Below are 26650 nucleotides of genomic sequence, written 5' to 3'. Positions count from 1 at the left end.
AAACATGGTGAGTTTGAAGCTTGTCAAAATAGCAACATGCTTCTCTCCTGTGCTGCATGTATGCCAACTTCAAACATTAAAAAACACACACAAACAAAAAACACTGTCAATTTTTGTTCACAGCACAACAAACACTAACCGAAAACCAACCAAAACATCTCAATCCCCAGCCAGTAAAGCAGTCTCCATGCAGTTTTACAAAGTTGAATTAAAAAACAAAAAAAAACAAACAGAGACTCAAAATAAGCTGAAAATTGTGTTTTCAAAAGCCTGAACATCAACCTCACACACAAAATATTTGTAAAACATCACGAGATGTTATCATCAGGATCCGCTTCCACAATATAAGAAACTCTACACTAATGACCATTTGAGCCAGGATGAAAAGGTTATGTGACAAATAAGCAGGGGATATATATCAAGGGAATAACATCATGATGGCGAGAGCTCCAGCAGGGCAGAAATATTAGCAGACAGGAGTAAATGTATGAAATAATAATGTTTAAAAAAAAACATTTAAAAAGGAGTGTCTTTTTCTTTATTGAAGTATAGTTTTTCTTTTTAAATACACTTGTCATATACTGTTACCCTTACAGTAGTATTACTAAACTCACATCAACTGAGATTTAATCCTTGGCAAAAAGTTAATCAAAATGCTTAGTTACACTAAGAATAAAGTGAACACCTTAAAGGTAAAACTAAGCTCTAATCATCCAAACAGGAATTAGAGAACCATTTGCTTGTAAAGTATTGTTGCTGTTTAATACAGCAATAGGATGCTCTAAATACAGAAACTGATTAATCTCTCACCAGCTTCTGTGACACATTCCATGGTGTGCTCTGATAGAAGCTGCTAATGGATGAGGCGGTAGGGCTCGGCATTAATGCTTATAGTGGCAGGCTACCATTAACCCATAACTTGTCTGACATGGCAAGACCAAAGAAAATTATCTGATTTAAAAAAATAAATAAACAAATAGCTTAATAAATGAATAATGATACTTAATCTTAAGACCGATAATGGGCTGATAAGAGCGTGCATCACTAAGTTTTTGTCCTATTTATTATCCAAATAGTAGCTTACTATGATGTAGCAAGGAACAGCAAGCAATAGCTCAAGAAACTTTACTATAAAATTCTAATGCACAAGTTGGATATTTTAGTTGCAATTTGTCACAAAGGATATAAATAATATTTTATATAACTCAAAGCAATGTTTCTGCAACCTCATTGGTGAGATATGGGATGTAACAGGTACAGGTAACAGAAACAATCAGTGTCCAACTTTGTTACGCAAGTCTTTGTGTCAAGAATCATTGAAAACTGACGACACCGGTTGAATGATTCTGTTTAATATAATGTATATTTAGCCAGTATTTTCTTGAAGTTGATGTCACATTGGAAAATGCACTCCACCTGAACTTTAATTACTCAATTGTGATTTATTTATCATACATTTAATTTATCTATTGATATTATTGTGAAAACTTTTTAAGTCAATACCGATCTTGTAATTTTAATACTCTTTTTATGGGCTACAAAATTGAAACAAGAATCTGTGAATATAATCTTAGTCTTGTGTTTTAATCCAAGATGTTAATCGATCTAGCTGCAGAAGTACTTTTGTCAAACTAAAAAAACTGATATTGATGGATTTGCTCATTTTTGTATTGAATAAACAAGGTTTTCCATAAAACAAAACAAAGTGGGTCCTTGTGAGGGTCCAGCCTCACATCTACCTCACAGCAGCTGCTCAATTTAGTTTAACTGTGTGTGTGTGTGTGTGTGTGTGTGTGTGTGTGTGTGTGTGTGTGTGACCACTGAAAAACGCATCACAGTAATCGCAGAAAGCCCAAAGGGTAAAAAAAAAAAAAAAAATGAAAAATTGACCAATGTTTAAATCATGCAGAGGAGGTGAAGAGGTGGGGTATAATGGGATAATTACAGCAGGTGGAGACAGGATGGTGCTAAGTATATTAAACACAAAGGCAAATGGAAACACAGAGAGGGACAGACACGGTTCCACTACCTGAGCACCTCGGAGAGCGAGGAGTCGCTGTCATCTGACCTGGAGGCAGAAGAAGAGTAAGGACAGGAAGGGGCAGGGTGAAAGAGGAAAGGGTTAACCACAAGAAGAAACGACAGGAGGGTTACTGGCATAGGGTTAAAAGGAAGGAATGAACAGTGGTAGGGTCGTACTGCTGAGCAATGATCAAACTGGAATTGAAGCTCAGTCAACGATGAAGCTTCTCCAGTAATAACAAAAAAAAGTGTTTCATATACCAGTGTTTCCCAACCAGGGGGGTACGTGAGCACATTGCAGGAGGTACGTGGAAAAATTAAGAATTTATTTCCAAGATAATAAAAATTATTCTCAGTCAATACAACGAACTTGTTTTTAAAGTTTAAATGCCTGTTTAAAGGAGACAAATTCAAAGAAGCTCCTTTTGTGGTAAATGTCATAAAAGTTATATATAACACAGGCAGGTTAATTATTTGTTTAGTATTTATTTATATTACTTATTTTTATTTATTCTTAATTTTTCTAATGTCAACATAATTATTTTTCTTTAATAACAATGTAATCATAATATATTAGTATTAATAATACGGTATTAATACAAACTTTTACGAAAATATTATTTTTTATGTTTATCATTTTTATTGCCTTGAAAGCAATATAATTTATTAATTATGTTCAATTTGAGTTAAATAAGAAGTTAATGCCTGAATATTAACTGTTCAATTTAAGAAGATGAAATAAAATGACGCGTTGAATATTCAGTTGTGTTATGTTCTACTTTTGGAGATGAACATGTATGAGTGAGGGGGTACTCATGGTATGACAAAAAGGCTCAAAGGGTACACAAGACAAGAAATTTTGGAAACCACTGTCTTATACGACTGTGACCAAAGATGACGACTACAACTTTTACACATACAAGTTTTCTCATTACATTTTTCCCAACTTAATTCGAAAAAATAAAATTCTTAATATAATGTGCAAATATACACATATTTTAAGTGCCATAAAACACAGCGACTGTACAAACTATATTAATATTAATTCATTTGATGTTATTTTAAAAATACTCGTATAAGTTTTCAGTTAAATGGTCAGACATTTGAGACTTTAGGTTGGTTCTTCTACTGTTGCACAACACTTCATGTATGGTACTGCAGCAAAAATGACATTTTATCATTAATTTACAACATTAAATGATGTGTCGATGCAAATTTTCATAGTCAACATTACCAATTATGTTACTAATCATTTTTGCAATACTGTATATGTTACACACTTTGTGGTTGGCGCAAATCTCAAGATGGCCTATACATTTAATTTTATCTTTTTCTTTTGCCCCCCCCTGGAAAGAATCTCAAGCTCTGCCTACAATTTTACACTTTTATTAAGTAGAGCTGCCAAAGTTTGGTTCTAGAGGGACGCAATACTTCAAGTTTTAGATGTTTCTCTACTACAACAAAATTTAATTTGAAGGTGCGTCATACAAATCCCCCTTCCTTTATTTTTAAATCTAAAACATACAGGACTGCAGCCCTCTAGCGTCAACTTTAAAAAAAAAACCCTGTAAATGGCACATAGCACAGTTTGTTTGCATCTCTCAGGTGATAAATAACAAGCTGCCAAATAACTTAAAGTTAGCCGTGTTAGGAGTGGAATCAAGGGGAAATAGTTGGCCAGAGTTAGACCACAGGTAACACAAAGAGGTCAGCCAGCACATTTAAAGCAGCTCTAAATCACTTTTAATTAACCAATATATCACAAATGTACAAGGCTCTCTACTTGCCAAGTGATGTTTATGCACATAATAAAGAAATGTCTGAGCCTCAGAGGTGCTGCAGTATAGATTTCCAATTTCAACACGAGGCCAGCAGTTTCCCCTGGTCACTCGTCATTATGCTAAATTCAACCTACAGCAACCGGCTAAACTTAGAGAATATTCTTAGAGAACTTTCTGCATGGGAGCCTAAAGCATGTATCAATTCAAACAATTTGTTTGAACAGAACAGAAAGGAAAAGGAACTCTTGAGCATTTGCATTTTAATCATTTTAATTTGTTTATAATCTGTCTTTTATACATGATTGATAGTCAACGTCTTAAATGTGAATGCACTTGCACTGCTCATAAAAGTGATGCTTTAAATGTATTCTTTGTAATCTTCTGCAGGTGTATTTATAGGTTTGTGCTGAGTCACCTTTGTAAATAAGACAAACATCTCAAAGTTGTCCATTTAAATTCCTCCATTTTTCTATCCTTGACCTCAAAACAGTATTTTGTTCTCATCATTCTTTAGATTTTTTTTTAATCTATTCAATTCTCTTCAAATCTCTTATGAAAAGTCAATGTTATCTTTTAGTGATTTGCAGAGGGACTAGTCAAGCTTGACATCCACTGCTATCACCCAGGTCTCCTTGCTCAGAATGCAGTGGCTTTTTAACTTCAAGCCTTAATCAAGAGTATATCATGTCAATACTTGTTCTCCTTCATTGACCCTCTGTATGTGGAGCATCACTTAAACCTACTTAGCTGATCTGCAGCCCAATGATCCATAGGGTTATTCAATTATTCAGGTCTGCTGACAAGTAGCAAGAAGGAAGCGGGGCACATTAAAATTCTGGTACAATTTATTCAAAATCTGCCTTATCACTGAGTGCAGAAAATATATAAAACACTTTGATTTGTGTAAGCGCACACAGCGAATCATCTTTTGTCAAAGAATAATTTCATCACTTTCCAAAAACCACGGTACCAAAATGAGATCGCAACTACATTTTCATGTTTTGACTTCTCCTACTCGCTGAAACTACTCAAACAGAAAACCTCCAAACATTTTATCCTCCAGCATCTTGCTCAACAGGAAGGCCCAGCACGTCATCAAATATATGATGTGACCCACTGAAACTCCAAATAACGAAGACCCAGCGACTCCAACAAGAAGAAATGCAGATATCTAAATCACAAAGCACAATGGCTTCCCTTTAGAAAAGATATGTCAGAAAAATACAAAAATATCACTAAAAAAACTACTTTTAAGTAGAGCGTGAAGCTGTCTAATCTCAACACTAATATGGCAATGACTGCGAAAGACGAGACAAAATAGCCATCACATTTCAGACTCTGACATTAGCATAAGTATTTGCATTAGCGCTGAGTCTGTTTTATTAGGATTACACAAATACACAAAGGAATGGGTTTTAGCGCACACTAAAAGTAGCAAAGAAGAATTAATGACCTCAGATTCTCACAAATTATCATTAAAAACAAATAAACGCTTAAGTTGCATCATGAAGAGCCAGTTTTATGTGAGCTTATTTTATAAGGCTGTGTATGTGAAGTCATTTTGTGGGTCAATAATATCACAACTCAAGAAATGCGTCAGACTTTGTTCACAGACGAACCGAAACATAACAAACGCACCCTTGACACCTGAAAAAAAAAAAAAAAGTAAAATGCAGGTACATTTCTTGGCACATTCCTATTTGGTGAAAGGAATAAGATTTTTTTTATCATTATTTTTTTTTAAGGATTAGGCTCAATAGGCTTTCCACCTGCTGAAAGGTGAGGCTCACAGATCAGCTGGCTGCATGTGTATAATGTAACAACAATTCTGCTCCTAAAGTAGGGTGACCAGACGTCCCAAGTTACCCGGGACAGTACTGGTTTTCAGAGTTACGATTTTCCCCAAACCATTGATTTGTCCCGGTTTTTCACAAGTGCAGTCCCGTTTTTTTAAGAAACTGTAGCCATTGACAAAAAAGACCGTGAAAGCAGCAGCGCATTTTGCTTAAAAATGTGGTCTCTGTGGACTGTGAGCTGTCAATCACAACAGTTGCCATAGTAGCACTGCAATTAAACCAATTAAAAAGCTTAAATGTCTTCCACGCGTTTGCACCTCAATGCTGATTGGTCGATGGCATTGACAATATTTCTCGTTCGTTTCCTCTCATGCTTTCTTCTTAAACATACCAAAAAAGAAAAACAAGTTTTTTGATTACTCAAAACTATTTTATGTTAATTTAAAATGTTGCTTTTCTTTGGTACAGGCGTTGCAATGCATTATATCCAAAAAGAAAAAAAAAAATAAATGTAATTTATCTGACATTTTTTCATTACAAATAAAAGCATATGCAAATAGTTTCTTTTAAAAATCTGTAGTCTTCTTAGAAATACCGTCCAGGTTTTGAGTTTTAAAAATCATGTTACCCAATCCTAATGGTAATTCAAAGGAGAGCTGGTTCCTTATTCTTAAATTCACCTGAAAAACTAGTAATGAAATAATGGCTGGTTTTCCATTGAGTGAACACTTGGAATTTTCTAAAGCTTCACCGTAAATTATTAATAACCAGTTTGCATCTGTTGTATTAATATTCACAGACTCACTCATAAAAATAGACCTCAGTATCGATGCATGTGAATGTAGTTATTAGGACTGGATCACCTACTTGGAGACTGTAGCAGACACACAGGATTTAAAAAAAACCTTTATCTCAGACTGATGCAGACACCGGCAATGTAACTATGTAAAAACAGCAAAAGATTTTGTATAAATTTGTGTGTTTGAGTGTGCGTGTGCATGCATTTTATGTTCTTACTTATCCAGGGCAGAGCCTTGAGTTTGGTTGCTGGTGAGCCTGGAGAAGACATTGCGATCATTCCTGGTCCTCAGAGGAGGAGAAGAGGGAGGAGTGTAGCCATCAGTGGGCCTGACAAGAGAAAGCAGGGATCACCATGAATCGACAGCAATATTATTATAACACAAAAATGGAACACCTGAGTGAGGAGGATGAGTACCTGTAAGCACGATCGTAAGACTTTCTTCTTGTTATTGGGGAAGTGTCATAACCTCGAGACTGCCTGGGACTGAGACACACGGACACACATCAACACACAAAACATGTGTAAGCACACAAACCATACATCTGAGAGAGTGCACATTAATTAAACAAACAGAAAAGAACATTAGACATCAAATATCTTACAACACATCAGTGAGTCTGCCCTCTCGGTGAACACTAAATCTTTAATCCCTTTTTCCCTTTTTACTTCCAAAACAACAGAACATTTGTGGTAAAGCTCCACTGATGCATGACTGAAATGCAGCAGCCATACCTCCACTGTAAACTGAAATCATGTTTATGATCATGTCACAGTTGCTAACACACTTCTGACTCACAATGTGTGTCCCCTGACAGGCAGGCTAATGGTGCGGGACACGCGATCTCTGTGGTAGGGGTCTCGGATCCCCAGGTTGAGCCCAAGGCTCCCTGGAACCAGACTCAGACCATCTTCCTTGATGTCAGTCAGTGACGCCAGAGACTTGGTGATGAGCTGTTTGCTACTTGATGAGGGGTCCATGGTGGGGCCGAGGCACTCGGCTGATACTGCCTTCATCTGGGCTGACAGGCGTGGCTCCATCTGAGTGGAAAGGAAAGAAAGGGAAAAGGGATACATAAATAAAGATTTAAAAAAAAAAAAAACTGAATTGATTATAACATAGGGTAGTTTGCAAGTACAATGAGATTAGAGAAAAGTGATATTTTTTCTAGATCAGCCATTCAGGGATCAAACACACCTAAACATTAATGACATCAGGGATACTGATGTCTAGTCTGAGGTTCAACACTACAAAGCGCTAATTTTTTGTGTTTGGTTTTGCCGCCACCGTGTGGATGCATGTAAAAATTACAGGCACTGTAGCGAACACTGCATGTGTATTGACAGAAGAAACTGGGCTCAGAATTCTTAACTTTTCACACCAAAAACAAAAAAAATTTATGAACATAGTGAAACACATACCTGCTGTATCTTCATCTTAAAATCCTCCTGGCTGTTGGATTCCTTCAACTGACAAACACTGAAGACAGAAGACAAGATAAATACATAAACAGCTAAAAATCATGGCTTTTACTAGATGATCATCCTAAAAAGGTTCAACAGACCTCATAGAAGCTTTAAAAACAGAGCCAGTATAAAACATTGCATTATTGTGGCTGTAGGCCTACCCACTGTCTGAAGCTTGGCTGAACTCTTCATCAGTGCTGGCATAACCATTCTCTGAAACACATGAGGAAACGTTTTTCAGAACATCCTCATTAGCATAACTCAATTCACTTATTATATACCATACTATATTATAGCCCTTTTCAGTCCCTCCAGGTACTTGTGGTTTTGTTTTTTCAGGATTTTATAGCTTAAGTCTTTGCAACTCATTTAATTATGAGTAATGGCAAAAAAATTGTAATAAGAATTACTGCAATCATGTACTGGTGAGCACAGATGTTGCTTCAACTTAAGTCCTGGGACAATGAATAAAAAAATCTTACAGCAGGATGAATATGAGGAAACTGACATCTATGTTTTATGTTTGGGAACCCTCAACTTCCTGTTTTCACAAAAATGATACACATTGACTGTGCACCTGCACTGTGATGTCAGGTTCTGATCAGGATCATTTTTTAATGTTAAGCCTCCCTTGACTTTCGGAAGTTTTGTTGCATATGAATTTTCTGGATGGGCTCCCTCTCCCTATTGTTGGTTAAGTTAGTCAAGTTATTTACATCACTAGAAGCATGTTCAAATGGTGGTTACAATACCCCACCAAACGGGGTGGTACACAAAATACATGTCTTCATTTAAAATAAGGGAATTCAGGTAAGGATAAAATAATACAAACACCATAATATCTCAAAGTAAGAGCACAAAATATTCAGTAATCTATAGATAAGGTGATATTTCTAGTTTGCAGCCTCTTATTCAGAGATAGGAAATCCCTGTTTCACCTTGTTGCACATTGTGAATAAGAGCCTGAAGTTCAGGAATGCATTCTGCCTTTTCCCGCAGTGCATCCAGAATCATGTGATTGTGGGATGAACCAATCACGTCCGTCTGTCTCAGCTGGCCCTCCAGGAGTCTGATCTGAGCCTCCTTTTGAGCAACCTGTAAACTCTGCACACAAGGACATGGAAAAGAGTATTACCTTATCTATGTCTCATCTTGCTTTATGGGTTTATTGCGGATTAGCAGAAACTTGACTCACTTTGTCAATTGAAGCCTTCAGAAAATTGTCCAGCAAGTGGCGCGCTTCAGCCAGCGAGCAGGAGCTGATGACCACTGAAGTGTCCACTGAGTCCAGCTCATCCTGTAGGCACAGAACTATGAATCAGCAGAGGGGTCAGGGAGGGAGGGGACGCCGACTATGTTTTCATACCTTGGTCTCTTCTATCTGTACAATGGTGGCCTGACAGTCAGACAGACTGTCATTAATGTAGTCTATGTTAGCATTCAGCACCTCGATGTCCTCATTGATTTCAAGAAGAAGGCGATCCTCTGCCTCTGGCCCCTCCCCCTCCGCCATCAGTACCTCTCTCTTGTGTGAGAGCGCTTCCTGCTGAGCCGTCAACTCTTCCCGCTTCTGCCTCATCAGGGGACAAAAACACACAAATGGCAAATGGCACCTTTTTAATCTAGAGCTCTGCTACAGTTTAGTTAAAACTCAGTTTTTTTCCTGGCCCTTCATTGTACTTGTTCTTTCTGCATATCGTCTGCTGCGCTCACCTGTGCAATACATAAAAACAAAAGCTGAATATTAGTTTCATTTGTGGTTTAGGGTGACCATATGTCCGGTTTTAGCCGGACATGTCCTCTTTTCCAATCTTGTTCAAGGATATTTTACAAATTCATTAAATTGTCTGGGTTTCCCAGGGACCTTGAATGTATCTCTGGGAACAAACATAAAAGATGGTAACACCACTAATACTTGCTCTATCTGAGAAATTCCACCAGTTTCTGAAAGCTAAGGAGTTGCTCTTTACAGCCACATCATACTCACATGAAATCATTAAAGATGCTGCTTTGTTTTGACAAAATCGTCACACACGAGGCAAAAAGAAAGAGGATCAAAGTCCAAGTGAAAGAGAGATTAAAAGAGACCAAATAACAATGGATTTAATTGAAAAGGTTTGTTATTGAAGTGTATATTGAATGATTATTTACTGTTTTGAAAGCCTTTGGTTTTTTGTTATAGTTTTAATGTCTAGGAAGCAATGTTTCTCAAAGTTTCAATGATTGAGATTTTAAGGTTCATGAGATTTTTAAGTCTTTGTTATGAAATCAAAAATTACTTGACAATATCAATTTATTTATTCATCATATTGTATTTTGCCGTAACAAGGTCTTTTGAAAAAAATCACTATAATGGTTTTTTTTACAGTGATATACATTTCTTTAGCCTCATAGAGAGGGCCTACGTTGAAAAGTTTATGTTTCCTCCCTCCCTTGTAATTCCATATTTTGTAAAAAGTCAGCTCCAAATGGGCGAGTTGGATTTTCCTCGTCCCATGATGTCCCATACTGGGAATTCTTCCTCGTTTCGCCTATGAGATCTGACATCTTTGTGACACAATGCGATGCAGCAGTTGGACAAAACAACTATCACCTTGAATGAGTAATTCCTGTAATCACTAGACGAGATGAAAACAAGAAAATGACTTAGCAGCTCCGGTAAGCGTTTGAAGTGTTTGAACTCCTCTGCTTCTGCTGCTCTGGCTATAGAGACATACATTATATTGCATACACTTCATAAAACAGTGTTTTTCTGACTCACAATCAAAATAGCTGCTTAAATAGCCATCTGTTTTACTGTAATGTGCAGCTTTTTTGGCTGAAAACAATAAGAGTGTGTGGGTAGCGTCTACTCATGAATATGCATAAGTAGGCCACAAATCAGCTCGTTTTTAGAATTGCTCAGAAAGTAACTTTTCAGAGGGCTAAAACTCTAGAAAACAGGCCAGTTTGGGAAAATAAACCTCAAATACTCTGTTGTTGGGGTTCCTAGAACAAATGGAGATGGGTGAAAAATAGTATAATACTGGATCTTTAAGAAAACGTCCAGTACTTTGAGTATGCCGAGGTCGACGTAAGTGTCTTTTTTTGGAAATCAAAATATGGTCACCCTATTGTTGCTTTGTGTGGAGTACAAATCTTGGCATGGCCCAGACGTTGTGAATCACTTAAACACATTCACTCCAGAGCCTTTGTGGAAGAGCAACACAAACCTTGATGAGGCGATCCATGTCAGCTTCCACATTAGAGATGGTCATTCGCTGCATGACGATATCAATAATGCGATGCTCCAGGGCTTGCCACTTCTGGCGTGCAGATTTGGAGAAACTTCCCACTTTGCCTATAGCTCCGATGCTGCCCAGAGCGGCCGGTTTACGCTGCAGCTTCTTCCTGCTGCTGTGAAGAGAAAAAGAGGCATAGAAGATTTTAAAGTGACATCATAATACAACGAAAAGGGAAATTCATTGGTTTTGATCAAATGTTGCAAGCAGTTTCTCCTTGACTTGTTTAGAAGTTGGCTCTATGGGTTTGTGTGGATTACAGATGGTATAGAGGCAACATTAGCCCATCTTACCCAATGACCCGTGTTCCGTCCATGCTCCCCTCACTTTCACCCAGGTATCCGTACGAACTGTTCTTGTTGTTCCACTGCCGCACCAGCCCACTCACAGTCCTCCCAGTATCAGGTTCAGAGCTGCTTGCTGTTGTGCTGGCTGAAAACTCTGCTCCAGAGTCTGTAACTGGGGTCGACTGGTTCCAGCGAGCCACGCGTCCTGCCACACGATCAGACATTGGTTTGGTCAGGCGCCGCAGGGCGGTCACCTCCTGAGTCTTCCTACGCAACACCAGCTCCTGCTGCCGCTTCTGAGACTCCAGTGCTCGAATTTGGTACTGAAGAAAAGAAGACTTAATGCAGCGCATAGCAACACTGAAGGCAACTACAGTAAGGTACTCAGCTAGCATTAAACAAAGATACATAGGAAAACAAATTGTTCCTTGTTTTTTGTTGAGAAGCCCTAAAAACAGAACTATAAAGGAGGCTGAAAAACATAACAATGCAACTGGTGGCCCGAGGACCACATACTGCCCTTGGTTTAATTTTGTGCGGTTCCAAAGGTACAAAATGACAAACAAAAACAGTATGAGCAAAATGACTCCAAAAACACACAAGACGATGACAAATAAATAACTGAAAAATACACTAAGTGAGAAAAGAACAAAAAACAACAGAAATACACACACAAATCCAGCCCCCATCCAGTATGTGAGTGTGGTGCAACAAGTGGGTGAGCCAGACCAGCTGGGAGTGAGTGATGTGAAGTGCCCATGTAGGAGGCCTGTCTGGTAGGAGCCCGGCCCATCCGCATGGCGGGCCACCGGAGAGGGTAGATGGCGCAGACGGGCACGTGGCACTGCAGGCACCCAGGGACGCGCCGAGCAGCACAACCGGAGACCTCCCGCAGCACCCCCCCGAACCATGCCGGCCGTACAGAGCATGGCGGGACCCCCCCCCAGGCAGAACCAGGCACCAGCCACATCCCCCAGCAGCCCAGGAGACGACCCCCGCCGCCAGCCGGCCCAGAGTGGCCCGCCCCGCCAAAGCAGGCGGCGGCCGAGCAGGAGAGAGGCCAGCTCCCACACCAGGGCAAGCTCAGGCCCGCATGACACCACAACATCCCGACGAGAGAGGACGCCACCAACCACCCAGGCAGGGCCACCCCGCCAGCCACGGACCGACAGGCAGGCGAACCCATGCACCCCCAGCCAGGCACCGCAACCCCACATCAACGTCGCCAGCAGAGCACCCCTCTCCCACGGAGGCCATGCACCCCCAATCACCGACGCGCCGACATGAGACACCCCCGACTCCAGCACAGCCCAGAGGACAGCGGGCCCCAGCCACCAGCCCCACCCCGCCCAAGGCAGCGCGGCACCCCACTGAACCGCGGCCAGTCCCCAGGCAGATGGCGGGGGGGCGCGCCCCGAGACGCCAAACCCAAAGACCCACCCCCGGGACACCACTGCCCAGACACAGCACCCATGGGGCCCGGCGCCCCCAGCCAGCAAACCAACCACTCCCGACGCGGATCCGCCAGGAAAGGAGCCACCGGCCGCGCCCCCACACACACCCACCCAGCACGACCCAGGGGAGGCCCCAGCGCGGGCGAGGCCGCACAACTCACCCTTCCCTCCCCCGAAGCTACACAAGCCGGCCCCTGCGGTCCCCCAAGTGAGCCCCCGGGGAGGGGAGGGGGAGGGGGCGGCCCGGCCCACCGCTCCAGCAGCACCCTCAGCGAAGGCGCGCCCCACGGAACCAGCGGAGCAACCCACCGCAACACCCCGCCACCCAACAACCCAGGACGCAATCGCCGCCCCCAAGAGTAGCCACCCCCAGCTTCAGCAGGCTAGATCATCATGGTTAACGTGCCCTTAACGCACATACTAGTGTTGCAAAAATGGCAAAACTCACTTAACGACATAATAACCGCAGCATTACTATCAGCGGAGACTTCTTGTTGTTGCAGCGTCTCTGCGACGACATCATCATTTGTTAACATGTGATTGGCTAAAACAAGTCATGGTGGACAGGTTCATGTCCCCCCCTGGTTACAAAAGGATTCCAGATCAATGAATACTTCGAGTTAGAGGGAGGGCTACACATCAATCGGACTCTTGCCAGGTTAAGACTTACCTGCCTTCTTCCTGATTTGTACTGAGCACACGGACAAAGTTTAATGTTACTTTTGTTATTGTCCCGTCTGAAACGACATATAAGTAGTGTTCCAGCTTCCCCTGAAAAAAATAAACGTGCAGTGTGACGGTAACAAGTTGTTTTGAGTCCTGTTTATAACGTTATCGACCCGCAGAGACCTTCGGATCCATACAGTGCACACACAATGTTTTACTAAGCATTATGCATGTCATAGACATTATTATTATGGGGACCATGTCTTTAGCAGTATGGTAAGCCACAGCTTTCACTCGTTTTTTCACAGGGCACAACATGGGCCAGTGAAGAATGCAACAGGGTTTGTTTCACGTAGTCTAACAAACTCCTCGTACTGCATTTTATGGTGGGTTTTCCGTGCTTGAACCTTTAGTTGAAACTGGAATTCCAACATTTCTGTTTCATCGGCGCATGTGTGAGAAACATGGACATGGGAGAGGAACAGGAGAAATAGGTGCAGATGAAGTTTTCCATCTCTATGTGTTGGCTCAGTGTCTACAGGGCATCCTGTCCACAATGTACCAGCAGACCTGCCCCACAAACAATCCTGAGCAGCCAAGTAGACAAAGTACAATAATAGGGTCTTGGTTCTTCTGTAAACACACAGAGATTAAGAATCACCTCTTGCCGCCGCTGCTCCTTTTTAAGCTGAGCAATCTCTCGGTTCCTTTTGGCCTCCACCACCCTCCTCCTCTGCTGCTCCTCCTTCATCTGCTTCATCAGCACCACCTGAAAGCAGTGAAAGGTTTTCCACATTAAACAAAGCCCCAAAGCTCTGCTGTTACTGTCCACTCCAGGGTAGAGTCACAAACATTTTTCAATTATAATTAATTACATCTTTAATTACGGTGACCGGCATTTTTTTTAAATTATTATATCTAACCTGGAAATCTATTACAATTACTGAAGTTTGAATATAATTAATCATAATTACTGCCTAAAAATAACCCCATAAAACAAAACCTTGCTCTTGTGTTGGCTTTCTGTTAGCATTTCTCATGTTAACAGGTCAGTTTTACTCATGTCTTAAATCAGTTGTAAAATTTGTAATTTTTCCTCATCTCTTGGTTACCTTGTTAGGCGTCCTTATCAATGAAAATATTAGTATCAATATTTTTGGTGTGGGTGTATATAATATTTTTCCTGTCCATATATCCTTCGTAAATGGTAAAATGATCCTCAAGGGAACTGACAGGTAGTGGGAAAAATTAATATTTCCATAATTGTTAACTACGAATGTGTAAGTCATAGAACTGTAACATGGTTCTCCAGGTTTACATTAAATGAAATTGTAAATTTCAGTTTTTATATAATTTCCATGCCAAATACAATTAGAAAGTCAATTATCTGAACTCAATTACAATTATGATTACAACAGCAACAGATAATCGTTATTTGCATTTTTTCACGGGGATTACTAGAAAACACCCTGGCGGAGGTCTCTCATCAATATCTAAGCTGTGGGGTGTTGTAGTGACCAACTGTGCACCTTTAGATGAGAGATTAGCCACTGATGCTACCCAGCAAAGGAGGAAGAAGCAGGAAAAGAAGTGAGATTATGGCTCTATGAAGTGAGATTGTGACGTATCCAGCAGCTCACAGCACTACATACTAACACAGAACATGTGTGGACCTGAGTGGATTATTGATAATGTTGTGATCGTGAGAAAAAACCATCAACTAACCGGGCCAAACGGGTCATCCCTGCGTGTCGGGGGGAGGGGGAGGAGGGGGTGTGTGGAGGTGGGTACAAAATACCCCCAGCCTGTGAGCCAGATAGCAAAATAATAGGTGACATGTAGGAAGTAGCACCTTTGGATGTGAGATCACCCAGGCTCAGGAGAGCTAAGAGGGAGAAAGAAAGGTGTTTACGAGACAGAAAATGGCGCTACGTGCAGAGCTGACGTTCCCAGCAGAGCACACTCCGACCAGAACAAGTGTGGAATTCATGGATAATGTGGCGATTGTGAGATAAAACCATAAAAAACGGGGTAAGCAGTGACACTCTGTATGTCTGGGAGGAAGAGGAAGTTGCGTGTGTACAGACTGACGGGAGAGAAAGTTGGAAGAACACCAAAATACAGTAAGAAATCCATTCATCTCTGACCCAGATGGATAAGTAATAATAATTTTGCCATCAAAAGCCCGGTCTGTGTGTTTTTTTTTTATAGTTTTATATAAGGAAACAATGTTCAGATGTTAGAGTTGTCACTAAAGCAAAAAAAAAGCTTTAAAGTCACTGACAGGGTTTTTTTTACAAAAAGGCTTTTTTCTCAGCTTTTTGCTCTGAAACTGAAGATTTGTGTAAAACTTGTGTAAAGCTCTCTTCAACGGCTGATTACAAAAGAACGAAACAAGCCAGAAAATTTTTTTTTTGTGTGATGAAAGTAGAGGCTTTAATCTTTCAGAATCTGGTGTCAGATTTCAGATAGTCTTAGTAGAAATATATAATATTCTGTGGGTCTTTAAAAATCAGTCAAAATGCTCAAAAACGGCTGGCACTGAGGGGGGTAGAAAATCTCAGAATGGCTGGCACTGAATGAATTAATTAGCATCTACTGAGGTCTAGAGACTTAACTTCCATAAGCCTATATCAATCTATAACGATTCTACTTTATTGTCAAGATTGTTTTATAACACAACCAAATAAACGTATATGTTTAAAAATAATATGAATGTGTGAAGTACTTTAACAGTGCAGTGTTGGATGCAAAAAGTCTCTCTATAAAAGCAAGGAATCTCTGTCTGTGATGATGATGTCATCACTGTAGAGAGTTATGACATCAGAATTTTGCAGAAGCTCCACAGTGCTGATGTCATCAGTGCCAGCTGGGAGCAAATACAATTTTCAAGGGGGCGCCATGTCCAATTTTCCCAAAATATCAAAATTTTTGCCTGTCCTAATATGCGTTAAAATTTTTATGAGTTTTTGAACGTGTTTAGTCTACTCACCTTTGCTTTCTTCATGTCGTTGACTTCAGCCTGGAGCTTCTTCAGCTCCCGTTCGTACCTCCCCTGGTTTTTAAGGAGACGGGCGTGTTCCTTCTGAGCCACTTGTAGCTTCACCAGGTCACGGTTCATCTCCTTGAGTCGTTTCTCGTACTCCTGCTTGATCTTGTTGGCTTTCTCCTCTGTGTAGTTTTCCATGGACACTGTGCAGACACACAATGGTATCAATCAGGGTTAGGGTCAATTACATTTTAAAATTCCAATTATGTTTTCAAATATCCATGTTTAGTTACAACTCAATTACGATTACCAGCATTTTTTCCAATTACAATTTAAATTTAAGTGTTATTTTCCCCCTGAAAGTCAATTACAATTACATCATCAATGACTAAAATTCAAATACAATTAATCACGATTAATGAGCCTGAAATAAATAACCACATAAAACGAAACCTTCCTCTTGTGTTAGCATCTCTTATGATACCATAGGAGGTGAGTTTTAACCCATGTCTTCAATCAGCTGTAAAATACACAAAAAAAAAAAAAGATCTATCATCAAATTTGTTTGCCATTTCTTGGCTACATTGTTAGGCTTCCTAATCAATTAAAATTATTGGTAATAATAATTTTGGTATGGTTCTGAGCCATTTTTCTGTCAGTATACCCTAAGATTTATATTGTTTTTTTACATGGTAAAATGATCCTTAGAATTAAATGGCAGGTAGTGGGAAAAGTTGATATGAAATATATTTCAATAATTATTAACTACCGTATGTGTAAGTCATATAAGTGTAAAATGCTTCCACAGGTTTGTGTTTAATTAAATTGTGTAGGAGACCCTGGTCGATGTCCACAAAGGCGGTAAAAACACTGTTGCACATTTGGAATTTTATCACACTTTTATGACACAAAAACAGACAATGGAAAAATGAACCAAGGAAAATTTCTTCAAACCCAGCCCTTCTTCATCCTGCAGACCCCCTACCGTCGATCTGCAGGCCCCTGTGCTGACACTCCCGTCATCCTCCCCAAAGAACAAACATTCCACAGAGATATCAGGGATGTAACCTGACATCTACATCAGAGACATCTTTTTCAACATGAAGAGTGAAAGGAAGAAATAAAGATAAAACTTAAAACACCATCTAATGCTTTAAAGGCAGAACTGTGATTTAAACTAATTCCAGACTTTAACCATTTTTATCTCCAGGAAAGAGACTCATCGTGTGCCTGCATCTGACATGTTTAATCACTTGTAATCATCTTTCAAGGGAAATGTTTATAACTCTTCATATTCCATGATCATTGATCAAAGTGTTTTTGTCCTCTTTCATACGCTTAAAGCTAGAAATAATTCAAATCCGTCATTTAAGTTAATTGAAAGTCATTTTTCAAGGGTTTATACAATCGACACACACCCATCCTCCATTTTAGCCTTAACATGGTAACACCCTATCTAGTTTCATGACTCTTTGTTTAAAAAGCACATGGGTGATAGCCCCACCATCTTGTCTTCTTTACAGGAAAGTTAAGCCACCCGCTTCTTTCTGCCAAACAATCAGGTTTCACTCACTCCTGCACTGCAGATATGTTTTAACCAATCAGATAACATCTTGACATGTTCATAAAAGGCCTCGCTCCCTCTTATCTTGCCTTCAGTTCCAATACTCTCACTCTCCCTTTCTCAAGCTTGTCAGCTCTCTTACGCTCTGCCCTCAGAGCTCTGTCAAGTCCAGTCCTCTTTTTTGCCTCTGACTTAAACAGTCAGAGGTTTTTCAGTTTAGTGATGCAGAACTTTTGAGAAATTGATTGAACTTCTCATCAGTCTTACAGCTACTTCCACAATGACTAACTTTAAGTTTTATCTCCATTTTTGAAATTAGACAAAAACCTTTTTCCCATTTTTGGAGTCAGTCAATTTTAGAGCTTCCAATGAGTAACCTTTAAACGAACTCTAGCATCTTTGATTTGAGAACTTGGTTAAACTACCCATCGACGCCCAGGAGTAGTGCCGTGTGAGGAGAACCAGAACCCATCCAGGCCGACGGTATCCCCACGGGCCCGTACAGTGAATGAGTGGAAAACCTCCTCGGAAAAGCACCAGGAAAAGCTTTTTCCCCCACATACTGCTGGTTACGCAGAAGGAGCTGTCATCATTACACCTGTTCAAAGGAGGGTAAACTGCACGCACACACAGTTCTGGCAGAAAGGTGGTTTATAACTTAACAAATTCTCTCAATCAAAAATTCTAGATTCATAGTCCATAATTTTCATTTTGGTAAAGTTTTATTAATTTCATTACTTTAACTTTCCATTTTCCTTCTTCCTCCTCAGAGCGTTAGAAAATCCCTATAAATCCCAAATTCACACGAACATCTAAAACACTCAGAATGTGTATATACTATACATCCTTGTTTAAAATGTATATTTTGTGTGATACCAACAGTGTTGGGAACGTTACTTTAAAAAAGTAATTAGTTATAGTTACTCACTACTTGTTCCAAAAAGTAACTGAGTTAGTAACTGAATTACTCTATAATAAAAGTAACTCATTACCAAGGAAAGTAACTATTTGAGTTACTGTTAAAAAAAAAAAGTTGCTCTATGTCATAGAATTCAGATTTTTTAGATGTGTTGTTGTGAGGTGCGCCATTAAATTAGAGTTGCTTACAACGGATGTGGACAAAGTCTTCACTCCTGGACATAATGTACACTTCACATGCACGTTCTTGTTTTTGACCACAATTAATTTAAAGTAGTGTTTGTATCGCCACCTTAAAAATGACAACTTTTCATCGGAATGCTCCACGCTCACCATCTCTGCTGCTTCATCAAATCTGTAGTGTGTGTGTGTGTGTGTGTTGGCACATGAGTAAAAACACTAGCTCTGATTGGCTACCATGGAACATGACGCCGCCTTAGCCAATCATAATCGTTCACCTTATTTTTAACCCGCCTCCTTTTGCTGGCACGTGTAAAAACACTGGCTCTGATTGGCTACCATGAAACATGACCCCGCCTTAGCCAATCATAATCGCCCACCTTGTTTCTAACGCACCTCATCACAGCTGAGTAAGAAGCCAGGGATGCTTTCGGATCACAGTTTATTCAATCAATGCATGCAACTCACCGCATTTAGCGTTCAGCAACAATAACGACGTTATAACGGAATAAAAAGTAATTAGTCAGATTACCCCGTTACCTAACGCCGTTACTCCAAACACTGGATACCAATGAGTCCAAATAACTGTGAATAATGTGAAACTGCCTAATTTATCATCATGTTAATAAGCCTGTAAAATAAACATGTACATATTGTAAACGCTGTGTTGTTATTAAAGTTATAAAGTTTTATTAAACCTCTATTTTGACGTCAAGAACCCACTACAAAAACAGGAAACTGTAACAATTAATTAAAATAAAGTGATCTAGGACACTTAAAAACTCAATTCTAGATGGCACCTCTGGCAACGAACAAATTAAAATTAATATTTTTGAATATGAATTACCCTTTGTTCCCCTACAATTGTAAATTATGGGTTTTATAGAATTTCCATGCCAATTACAAAGTCAATTATCTGAACTCAATTACAACAGCAAGATATCTATTGTATTACAATTACTATTATGTCATCATTGTAATTAATTACCAATTACGCAATTATAATTGACCCTAACCCTGATGTCAATAAACTGACTTTAAATTGTCTTTTTTCATGAACTCACTGAGGTTTTGCAGCACTCGGTCTCTCTCCAGCTGCGTGTCTCTGATCTTGTTTTGCAGTAGGATCAGCTTCTCTTCATATTGCAGCTTTAACATCAGCAGCCTCCTCTGGCTGTTCTCCAGCTCGTCGATCAGCTTCTGCTTGATCTCGATCTCACAGGTCAGATCTGCCAGGTCTGCCTGGAAGTTGGCTGCAGTTTAGGAAGATTTAAGGAAAGTTGGAACATGAGGTCAAAACCTTGGATGTTCTGAACCTAAATTAAAACTGTCATTTTGTGGCAGCAAGTCTCACCTTTCTCATCCGAGTCTGAATCTGAATCTACCAGGCTCTCATCACTGTCAAACTCATCCTCCTCCTCCCTGCCTTCCTCCTCCTCCTCCTCTTCCTCACAGCCACTCTCCTCCTGGAGTGGAGACATGATGTCCTACACCCAAAAACACACATCAGGTGTCCTTCTGGCTTTTAATAAAGGGTCACAAATACACTGGAAGCAAAGCTCACCTCAGCGTAATTGTCATCCGAATCAATCTCTCCATTTTGTCCATTCTCTCCGTTCTGTTGCGTGTGCAGCTTCACTCGCTTCTTTAAACCTTTTTCCAGCTCCGGACTGCAGATTAAGACATATAAAAAACTCAGTCAAAGCGGCAGCTCTTTGTACATTTATATACATAAGTGCACTGCTTGAGAAAGTTTTAGCAACAAAATGTTGCATGTATGAACAAAATAGTCCTTAAATTAGAAATACTTCATTATAGAATGAGGCCGACTAGTTTGTTACAAGCATTTCAGCAATTAACGTCTTACAAAAGGTCAACCTTTTGGTTGGTCAACAAAAACTTCAACTGACTTTTAAACATCTGTCACACAACCATGTGTAATAAAAACCAGGGTTAGCGTCAATTATATTTTTTAATTACGTCTTCAATTGTCCATGTTCAATTATGATTATGGTGACCAGCATTTTTTCCAATGACTATTTTTCCCCTGAAAGTGTGTTACAATTACGTTCTCAATTACTAAAGTTAAACTATGATCATTAATAATTAATGAGCTTTTTATTTAAAAAAAAAAAAAAAAAAAAAAACACCATGAAACTTATTCTTCCTCTTGTTAGCTTTCTGTTAGCATCTCTTATAACGGGTCAGTTTTGACCCATGTCTTAAATCAGCTGTAAAATACACTAAAAATATTATCACTATCATTTGTTTCTCATCTATTGGTTACCTTATTAAGCTTCTTAATCAATGAAAATATTGGTACTAATATTTTTGGTGTGAGTGTCTGAGCCTTTTTTCTGTCAGCATAGCCATAGATTTATTTATTTATTTTTCAAATAGTAAAATGATCCTAAAAAGAACAGGTAGTTGAAAAAGTTGATATGACACATTTTATTGATTGTTAACAACATACTGTATGTGTAAGCCATAGAACAATAACATGGTTAAATTGTAATTGAGTTTTTATAGAATTTCCATGCCATTTACAAATTAAAGTCTATTATCTGAACTTATTTACAATTCAATTATGATTACAAGAGCAACAGATTATTTTCAACTACAATTTCAATTATAAGTATGGCACAATTGTAATGAATTATCAATTACGTGATTACAATTCTAATTAACCTCAACCCTGATAGAAACAACTGTCTACCTTTATTGACACACAGACTCAGTTCATGTAAAGATACTTCTCATTCATAGCTTTATTGTTAAAATGTTTTCCTTTCTGCATAAAGTATATATTTTTGCTTTTACTTTCTATCTTTCCCTGCTGTGGAAGTAATGGAGTATAATCAATAAATCAATCAATCAGTAATCATCAAGTACTAACACTGATCAAATTTGTTTGAAAATGTAATTTAAAAAACTAAAAGTAAAAAGTAAGTTAAAAACAAAACAAAACACTTTGCTAAATATAATTGTATTTAACTTTTTAGGTAGCCAATTGGATGTTAGCTCTACAGAAACACAATGTTTCATTATTGCAAATGCATTACACGACAAAAAGAAATCCCTCTTTAGAGCTCTTTGCATAAATGACTCGTCACAACAAAATCCATCTTTTAAAGTCATGAGCAAAGCGATCTTCTCACAGCTCCTGCATTTTAATGACTGAAATTCCTTTTTTTAGGGCACTCTCTACGTTCACATCCACCTCCATCTACATCTCTATTAGACCTCAATTAGCCTTTAAGCCTGTCCACTCCCTGTCTCACCCAGATGGTTTGCTGACTTAGATTTTTTAGTCCCATCCAGCTTTACAACTCTGTCAGCTTCCCATTTAATTTGGGAGCAGGCCATCCTAAAGCTGTAATCGACAGCAGAAACATTGATGTGCTTACTCAGCTTTTAGAACATACAAGTCCATCAACCACAGCTTAAAGAAAAGCAGTTAGAAATTATATTTACATCATTTCTAAGCAGAGGTGTAAAGAGTATCAATATCCTACTCAAGTAGAAGTACTGTTACGTGACTGAAACTGTACTCAAGTACAAGTAAGTCATACATAAAATAATCAAGTACAAGTAAGGTTTCAATGCTGTATTGGCGCGGTGCATTACTTTAGTTTAATCTGGTTGGTCGGCTATGATGGGATGTATTTGATGGGTGGCTGGTCATTTCAATTTTTTCAGTTTCACAAAGTCCGTTGCTAATTTTAAAAACGAAAAAATGATAATTTACTCAGTAAACTTTGGGTGTAGAAATTTAACTAATTATTTCACTTTTTTTAAAACATACCTAAGTACAAGTAAAATTAACGATTTAGAAATGTACTCAAAAAAGTACAAATACCCATTAAAGCAACTCAATAATAGTAACACGAGTACTTTCATTACTTTCATTTCTGTTTCTAAGATAGATGAGAGTAAAGTAGCTTGTTGGAATAGAGCCAACATCCAATCTTCTGTCACACAGATATCCAGTTGAATATTTAGCTTAAAGTATTTTTTTTTTCTGTTTTCCATCTTTCTATAAAAGCAGATTTCTGTCCACACCTTATCCTCCTCTGCCTCCTCTCTTTCTTCTTCAGCCTCTCGATGTCCATCTTGGCCCGGCGTAACACGTCTGTCATTTCAGCCTCCATAGACATGGGTGCAGGGGAGGAGCCAAGGGGATGACCAGGGGCGGGGCTTAGTGAGGAGGAAGGGAAAGGGGTGCGAGAGGTGAGGTGGGCCACCTGTCGACGTAATGACTCGTTTATTGCCTCGCTTTCAAGAAGTTTGGTTCTAATTGGAGGAAAAGGCAGAAAAACAGGAAAAAAATATTACCTTACTAATTTGTCTTTGAAGTCATATTTACCAGTTTTGGTTAAAACAAAGAATTATATAAACTTCAAGACCAGATATTTAGACATTTCAGTGACATTGAAATTTTTATACGAAAAAGGAAACAAATGTCAATTCTATGCATTAACCCACATCCTGAAGATATAACTTTACGTGAATATTTTTACATTTTTTTTTAACATCCCACCTATTCATTGAATAATGATTGTGTTACAATAATGTACATAATATTTTTTTATGACATTTAATAATACAATAAAAATAATATGATGTGGATATTATATGTTACAATACTAGCGCATAGATTGATTCTTTCTCGCTGGAAGCATAACTCCTCCAACCCTACTGAAATTACTGTGGAAAGTAATGAAACATCTACAGTTAGAAAAATAAAAAAGCTTTTTGATAAGGGAGAATTTCAACATGTTCCATTTAATCAGTCAACCTTTTATATTCTATTTTAATAAGAATAATTAACCCAGAAAAATAACTATAATAATAAAAGAAAAATAATCTTAGTAGATGTATATGATGCAATTTTGGTTTTTTTCTTCCTCACCACAAGTACTAACAATTAAGACTAAGGATACACCGATCAATTGGCCGGCCGATTGATCAGTGCCAATTTATCCTTATTTTTAGGAGCTTTTATCATTTTTTCCATTTAAATATCCACAAAGCTGCTACATTTGAACATTTTTTATTTTTGCTTTACAAGAAAACTTAAAACTCAGGACACTTTATTGGTGCTTTAAGATGTTTTGTTAATTTGTCCTGTAGATTAGTATTTTATCACCTACCCCAAACCCAGTGACTTTATTTATTTGTAAAACTGAATACTGCTGTGCACTTTACTTTAGTAAAAGAGCTCCAAACAGGTCTGCAGTGTAACCTGATGAACACATTTATTTAGTGAAAAATGAAAGACTAAAAGAACTGATATTTTAGTATTTTGGACAGCAATGCTCTAAACTTTTCAATTCAACTTTATTTGTACAGCGCAAATTACAACAAAGTCATCTTAATGCGCTTTTCAAAAAATAAAATTCATAATAACAAAGAAAAAACCCAACAATATTTGAGATAACTGCCTCATGTGCAGTTAAAACAACAAGTTTGTATCGTTTCACAGGTATTGTTCAGTGTATTACAATCAAAGAAAATTGGAATATTCAAGATGTATGCTCTGTTAAAAAAAAGATTGAAATCAGCCAAAATCGGAATCTACTGGTTAGACTTTTAAACAAATCGGTGATCGGCCAGAAAATTGCAAATGGTGCACCCCTAAATTAGACCATGTTAAATGTCAAGATGTACTCGTGTATATTCCTAAAAGTTGTATTATAAATAAATTATAAAATTTTAATAAATTAAATAAAAGTAATTATTGAAGACAACGCATCACTGAAAGTCCAGAAACCTTACCGCATCACTTCAACCTCTTGGATATAGTTTTGTATTAGCGCCCCAATTTCCTCATTGCCTTCAGCTGAAAAATGAAAGAAAAGTTTTCCATCAAAAAGATGCACAACCTGGGATAATCTATTGAACAATGTATTTACGTTTATCAACAACAGAAGGGGGTGTTGGTGCTGACTAATGTAAGCTTCAGAACCAAAGTGATCATCAGTGTAACATACACGACTTGGTGAGCAGATTGCTGACTTCGTTGGCCAGCAGATGTGTGACACGTGTGTTGAGGTGGTCGATGGTCTCCTGCATGGCTTTCACCCTGAGGCGCAGCGTGTTGCTTTCTCTCTGCAACAGGGCGTTTTCCTGGTACAGGTCACTGTATCCCTCCGAACCGTCCACACATGCTACACGCTTCCCCTGCACACAACAACAGTCATCCTCCCTTGGTACATTTGTAAATTTTGTGTTTAAATCCTTTACTTTATATATTGGTAATTGCTTCTCATATTTTATCTTATTTAAGTACTTGTTATTTATTTAGCCTTGGTTTTTCTTTCGCACCAATATACCAAGACAAATTTCTCGTATACTGTAAGTAAATGTACTCTGCAATTAAAAATGAATCTGATTAATACGACTCTGTGACCCTGAACACCATCATGTGTTTCACAGGAACAGGTCGTTCAATTGTCAGACATAGTGCTGTGTGATATAACTATATATATATATCGTAGTGCGATATAAAAATGTCTACCGTACAATACAACCCATTTATATCCCAAATTTTATTGTGTGAGGTCTTGGTCTCACTCTGTTGCTAAAATGCATGGCTACGTCACCTGGAGATACTAGTTGAGTGAGCTGAGTCAGCTGGTTCAAACACTCAACGAAACTGCTAAGTAAGTTTTCTTGTTCTCCTCACCTCTTCTGACCATAGGAATAGTCAATTTAAGGTGATAGTCCATTGTTTTTTCCAACCGCTACGTCGCATTGGGTCATAAACACTTTAGATCATCCCATAAAGGCGATACGAGGCGGTATAACGGTTACTAAAAATGAAACTGATTGTGAGAGCTCACACTGCGCTTCGGTTTATCTCTATCCTTTCTGAACGTAAATATATTAACTGTGAATAAAGGGCAGTGGTGGACTTTGTGGTTAAGGGAGCAGGCCTAAAATCTTAGGGTCTCTGGTTTGAATCTCCTTGGTCCATCACTGTGGGATGTTGATCAGTTCCTTATATGAACCCTAACTGCTCCCTGGATGCTACACTGCTCCTCAGGGAGGAGTTAAATGCAGAGAATAAAATTTGTGAAAGTAGCATTACATATATAACAAAGTATATTGTATATTAAACTGTAGCGACAATGTCTTGCCTTCGCCTTGTTTATTGTTAGTGTAGCACAACAAAGATACAGAAAATGGATACAATAGTAAGCGGAGGTGAAACGCTGCTTTTTTCGGCCAGATTGGGTCCCCACGGAGTGAATGGAATCAATAGTTAGTCAAATTACAAACTGTATCACTACAGCTAATATGACTCTTTCAAGCAAAATAGCTGTAAATGTGTCTCACAAATGGAAGTTTTTATTTATCTCCTGCTGCTCTGGAAGGACTTTTAAAAGACTATAACCTAACAAAACCTACTATCACATTGATTTTTGATGAAGCTTGCATTTT

At 38.7% G+C, this 26650-nt stretch overlaps 1 protein-coding gene across 4 annotated transcripts in view; it reads right to left on the bottom strand.

Moving 5' to 3' along the window:
* Positions 1-26650, bottom strand: part of kif21b (kinesin family member 21B) — a 93127-nt gene that overhangs the window by 25938 nt on the left and 40539 nt on the right. For 2 of the 4 annotated variants that reach the window (XM_028446665.1, XM_028446667.1), the window contains exons 9-27: positions 25198-25387; positions 24983-25046; positions 23267-23497; positions 20769-20874; positions 20559-20691; positions 20269-20457; positions 16546-16745; positions 14215-14322; positions 11440-11756; positions 11078-11261; positions 9232-9435; positions 9061-9162; positions 8804-8969; positions 8027-8078; positions 7821-7878; positions 7198-7439; positions 6816-6884; positions 6617-6727; positions 2030-2068 (exon numbers count right to left, since the gene is read on the bottom strand). In XM_028446665.1, coding sequence (XP_028302466.1) covers positions 2030-2068; positions 6617-6727; positions 6816-6884; positions 7198-7439; positions 7821-7878; positions 8027-8078; positions 8804-8969; positions 9061-9162; positions 9232-9435; positions 11078-11261; positions 11440-11756; positions 14215-14322; positions 16546-16745; positions 20269-20457; positions 20559-20691; positions 20769-20874; positions 23267-23497; positions 24983-25046; positions 25198-25387 — 2765 coding nt within the window. The remainder of the gene's footprint in view (positions 1-2029; positions 2069-6616; positions 6728-6815; positions 6885-7197; positions 7440-7820; positions 7879-8026; positions 8079-8803; positions 8970-9060; positions 9163-9231; positions 9436-11077; positions 11262-11439; positions 11757-14214; positions 14323-16545; positions 16746-20268; positions 20458-20558; positions 20692-20768; positions 20875-23266; positions 23498-24982; positions 25047-25197; positions 25388-26650) is intronic. The other 2 variants (XM_028446666.1, XM_028446668.1) reach the window with 1 other exon arrangement.

Source organism: Gouania willdenowi, chromosome 5 (genome assembly GCF_900634775.1).
Source record: "Gouania willdenowi chromosome 5, fGouWil2.1, whole genome shotgun sequence".
Classification (NCBI taxonomy): Eukaryota; Metazoa; Chordata; class Actinopteri; order Blenniiformes; family Gobiesocidae; genus Gouania; species Gouania willdenowi.
Note: the sequence above shows the minus strand (reverse complement) of the source record. Positions and strands in the feature narration are given on the sequence as shown.